General features: G+C 46.7%; 1 protein-coding gene across 1 annotated transcript; it reads right to left on the bottom strand.

Moving 5' to 3' along the window:
• Positions 1-613: 613 nt before the first annotated feature.
• LOC124703878 (BTB/POZ domain and ankyrin repeat-containing protein NPR3-like) lies at positions 614-4,029 on the bottom strand. Its single transcript, XM_047236116.1, has 4 exons — positions 3,334-4,029; positions 2,380-3,166; positions 1,760-1,951; positions 614-1,099 (listed from the first exon to the last, which is right to left on the bottom strand). The coding sequence occupies exons 1-4, from the start codon at positions 3,871-3,873 to the stop codon at positions 828-830; spliced, it is 1,791 nt and encodes a 596-aa protein (XP_047092072.1). The 5' UTR covers positions 3,874-4,029; the 3' UTR covers positions 614-827.
• Positions 4,030-4,989: the final 960 nt, after the last annotated feature.

Below are 4,989 nucleotides of genomic sequence, written 5' to 3' on the forward strand. Positions count from 1 at the left end.
AACTTGCAACACATATATTCCAATGTCTGGTGAACCACACACCTAATTTCAAAACCTTTTAAATGCCCGGTTAAGGAGTACAATTTTTCTCAAAATGAATCACACATCTCTCCTCAGAAAAGTTAATTTAGCATGAACAGTTCCATACATGGTGGAAGCTACTAATGTTCAACTGACAGTACATCATGCAAGATTGCAAGAATCACTGTGAAACTGACATCTGGCAATTAAATATTATCTGCTGATGCGTCTGATATGCCAAACATAATCTAGAAAACGTGCCCCCCATTAATCAAACTACTCATAAAACACGCTTTTCTGTCTGAGTCGGGTTTGGGACTTATAGTCTGACTGAACACTTAACCAGGGTTCGGGGTTCTTCATGATGAGTCCAATGCAAGGATGATAATGCAGAAAAATCTTCAAACCTACAAACTATGATAACCTGAAGGTCCATGGAATTTAAAAGATCCAACTTCTGAGCACCTAATACTTTCACGCACTGTTGAAGTTACATAATGCCAAAATGATAATACTGAACTGATGCACTACAGTTTTCTAGAGAGAAAAAAAACGATGCACCAGGACACGCAAGACGGCTAGAATGGCTGTAAAACTGGCTACCGGAGATTCAAAATTATCTACTGCAGCGTGTCATATATTAAAGCACAATAACTACAAGAAATGCACCCGAAGTAAGCAAACATAACTGAGATGCTTGCTGGGCTACATGGGTTCCCTGAACTAAAAATGGCCAGCAACATCAAGACCTTCCCCACCTTTCTGAAATCGTGTGTGCCCAACAGGATGGGCTTAACCTACTGATGCTACCGTGATAGCCTCGCTTTCTTGTTGCCATGTCTAACCTTTCCATCAGCCCTTGGTGAAGAGGATGAGGATGTTGATGAAGAACCTATGGCCGCCTTATCTTTGTTGAAGGCCTTGTTCACCTCGTCTTTAAGTTCAGAAAAGCGCATCCTCCTGGTGTGCTGGTCCTCAGCACTGCCACTCTCAAGGAAGAACAAATCGGTGGATTCTTCGATGAGGAACTTATCAAGAACATCTGAACAATGCGGGAAGTACTTCCGCCCTAGCTCAACTGAAACATAAGGAGAAGTTCATTTAATGAATAATACACATCATTACCTTGTGTGAGCTTAATCAGTTAAATACCAGTGACATATATCTATCCATAGAGTACTGGAAACGTTTAGAAGGGGCTTGCATCAGATTCCTATTTACAAATAGTTTGTGAATCTTAAAGGAAAACAGGTAATGTAAGTTAAGGGGACATATGGTACAAAAATCTAATAAAAGCAAGATTGATGACCAAATATATGTTAGTCCAAGGCTCCAAGCCACCAAAGCTTTTGTTGCACAGAACCTAAACAAATAAAAAAAAATGCTAGGTTCCACAAAACTTCCGTGTGTACTATGAAAATCTTATATGCATTTTGCTTTAATTAGTTCCTATCCCACTAGATCGAAATATCCTGTAAGTTGTACTTGAAGATATCTTGGCATGAACAAAATCCGTGCGCTATTTTTTTTTTGTTGCACAAAGGCAAATCTTCTGTGTATCGCACTTTGGGCAGGAATGCTTTATTTGTTACATTTCAATTTGTATTTAGAAAAACTTATAGATTTGCACACACCTTGAACTAACATTTTTTTTTTGAAGATTCACAAACATTCTTCCGAAGACAAATACTGAAGCAATATCCACACTATATAATACATGAATGATTATGTTAAATACCTGTCTTCATCAAGGCGTCAAGACGTTCACGCAGCCTGTTGCTCTGCATTATGGGAGTCTCATTAAGGTTAACGTCCTTCAATTTACAGAAGTTAGCTGAGCTGAGACCAGCAAACTCTTGAGTTGAGTCAGCTTGAGCTATGCGCATGACAAGCTTTGCTTCGGAAGGGAAGAATATTCTGGCAAAGGCAACTGCATAGAAACACAAATATTATTTTAGCAATTATTTTAAGCAATTCATGCTTGTTTCAACCTGGAAAAAGAGAAGCAAACAGTAATAAAATCCCACTGATAATCCTTTTAGCATTAGATTTCCTCTTTTGTGCTACATACCATATCAAGCAACTGGAGCATACGCATCACATATATGAACTAAGGATATAATTCAATGGTTTTTGATATAGATGATATTTGAAGAATATAACACAGAGATTTTCTGCTAACAGTATACTCTGAAGCATTTACTTCTAAATTCGAGAGAAGAAAAAAGTACCAACTTTTCAAAGTCTCTACCATGTTATCAGATAGTAAAACATCATAGCACACATACACCTAATTATCTTCATGCTGACAAAGTTAACTGCAAAATACATAAGATCAAAGTTATATTATATGCAAACCTCTATTTTCCAAGGTTAGGAGCCTGGTGTGAAAATTATCTGCCAGCAAAGGCATGGCAACTGAAACCTCGTCAGAGAGTTGCCTCTCCAAGACAAAGGATGTCCTCTTGATCTCTTGCTCCAAGATGTCGATGCACAGGTAAGCCTTGCTTCTCTCCTTACCCTTCTCCAGCTTGCTGTTGCAGTCTTTCTCTCTTGTTAATCTCTTGCAGATGGTAAGAGCGTCACGGCCATCTCGGGTCCTCTCCTGCACGGATGCTCCCTTCTCTGTAAGTGAGAGGATGATCTGGGGTTCTCGCCTCATGCAGGCCATATGCAGCGGTGTGTATCCACTCCCATTCTTCAGATTCACGTTAGCGGAGTCGCTGGCTGACTTGAGTTTCAATATCTGAGCTAACACTTTGGGTTCACAATAGGCAGCAGCATGGTGTATGGCAAGTGCACCATCCAAGGTGATTCCAGACTCCTCCAGGAGCAGATTAGCAAGGTCAACATCATCACAATCCAAGGCCTTGTGAATCTTCCTGACCTTCTTGGCATGCTCGGGACCCAGAATGAACTCGTCCGATTCGCGAGGCGACAAGTATTGACGAAGCTCCATGACCTTGGCGAAGGTTTCATCTGGAAGTTCCTTCTCGAGGTAACGGCTGTCAACACTCGAGTGCGCAACCCGTTGAATACATTGGCTGAGCAGGTCTGTAAGCTGGCAGGTGGAAGCAACGAGAACAATCGGCACTATATCCTCAACCACAACCAGAGCTCTGTTGACAAAGTCAGACAGGCGACGCTGCAAAATTCAGGATCTAGTGGTCAGAGAAACAGGACTGAAATTTTTACATTGAGTTTCAGCAACTCATTCGGACAGAAGGGTTTGCGGCATATAAATTTCTACTCCACTCATGCAATGCTTCATTGTGCATAGTATTCTGAACTGAAGCATCTCTGCTTATTTACCTGGAAGAGCGAGACGAGCTCGGGGATCTTGAAGCCGGACGCTGCGTAGGTGGACTCGACGACGAAGTCTATGGCTGGGCGGCACGCCTGGTGCGAGCACTGGTCGTCGACGCAGACGGCCGCGCCCTGCGGCGGTGGCTTGAGGAGGCCAGTGTAGAGGTAGCCAAGAACGGGCCCGATGGCGTCGCGGCCGATGTGGCACCCACCTGGGACAAGGTCGGCGAGCACCAGCCGCGGCTTCTCGCCGGCAGCGGGGTCGGCGGTGAGGGAGGAGAAGTGAGCGAGGAAGAAGTTGCTCCTGGCGGCGAGGATGCACCGGTGGACGCCGACGACGGCGTCGTCGCCCCCAGCCGCGAGGACGACGTCGGCGTCCGTGCAGTTGAAGAAGGAGGGGTCGAGGAGGCGCTCGAGGTTGCCGCTGAGGCGGCCGAGGCTGACGGCGTCGAGGTCGGCCGGCGCGGCCTGCGGCCGCGACGGTGACGGAGACGGCGACGGCGGAGGCGAGGAGGACGAGGAGAAGGTAACTGTCGATGTCTCCATGGAGCGGGAAGAGGGAAAGCTGGTGGTAGAAGGTTCTAGAAGCTCAGGTTTGGTCCATGATTCTTGGGCAAGGCGTACAAACAGAATCCGAGCTCTGCTCCACTCCGCACGAGGTGGCTTATGACTTTCTGGGATCAAATGATTGGAGAAGTGAATCTTCCCAATGAATCAAAGCCTCTGAAAGTGGCAAACACTCCAAGAAGAACAACAAGGAATCACGCAAATCAAATACAGCAAACCGGGGAGAAGGTCTCAGGTCACGAAGGGAGCATGGATCTCCTGCAAGAAACCCAGCGGAAGAGAGCAGCAGGCTGGAACTCCAAAAGAAAATGGAGAGGAACTTGCGCTCGAAAAAAAGCTCCAAATAAACAGCTTTAAAGCTATGCGGATTTACTGCGGCGAATGATTGATTGGCCGGCACAAGAACTAGCCAAACACGCCCGGATTTTGGGAGGAAGAAGGAGAAGCGCTGGCTGGCTGGCTGGCGCTGCTGCTACCGCAATCGGCAAAGGAAAGGTACAGGAACCGAACGCGGAAGCGCCAGCGGCGCTTGCTCTTATCGGGAAATTTCGTCGTCGCTCGAAAGAAAAAGGTTATCCGCGGGTAGATTTTCTATTCCCCTCTTGGGCTTGGCTGCTTGTTGCGAGGTAGAGGAAAGGAAGAAGAACGTGCGAGTTTTTGAGTGGCGTGAGCGTGAGCGTGAGCTTGAGCGGGGTCACCGCATCGCGTCGTGGAGGTGACCGGCTAGTTGGACGTCACCTCGGTGACGTCGTCGGGAGAATAGTCGTGTTCCATGAAGGAATACTCCGTGCCGCGCGCGGGGACCGAGGTGTGTTGCCCGGCCGACAGAGTGCGGCGAGCGCATCGACGGTACGATCGGAGGCGACGACCTTGAAGAAGACTTGCTTGGCTGGGCCCGTGGGCCGGCGAGTGGTAACTTGCTGATTGGACAAGCACATGATGTAACGTGTAAATATATGCCTGCATACATCCTCCGCATACAAAAATGGCGAACAGGATCAAAGAAGGAAGCCGATCAGATCTCACAGCGAGTACCTTGTTCTCCATTCTGAGGTGCATACGGCTCCAGCGACTCCTAAAAGTGATTGGCTGTTC

This window comes from Lolium rigidum, chromosome 3 (genome assembly GCF_022539505.1).
Source record: "Lolium rigidum isolate FL_2022 chromosome 3, APGP_CSIRO_Lrig_0.1, whole genome shotgun sequence".
In the NCBI taxonomy this organism is placed as follows: Eukaryota; Viridiplantae; Streptophyta; class Magnoliopsida; order Poales; family Poaceae; genus Lolium; species Lolium rigidum.

Coding starts and splice junctions, on each gene's coding strand:
- LOC124703878 (XM_047236116.1), bottom strand. CDS start 3,873: ATGGAGACATCGACAGTTACCTTCTCCTCGTCCTCCTCGCCTCCGCCG. Junction 1,952..2,379: donor CCTAACCTTGGAAAATAGAG/GTTTGCATATAA, acceptor GTTTCTATGCAG/TTGCCTTTGCCAGAATATTC. Junction 1,100..1,759: donor TGACGCCTTGATGAAGACAG/GTATTTAACATA, acceptor CTTATGTTTCAG/TTGAGCTAGGGCGGAAGTAC.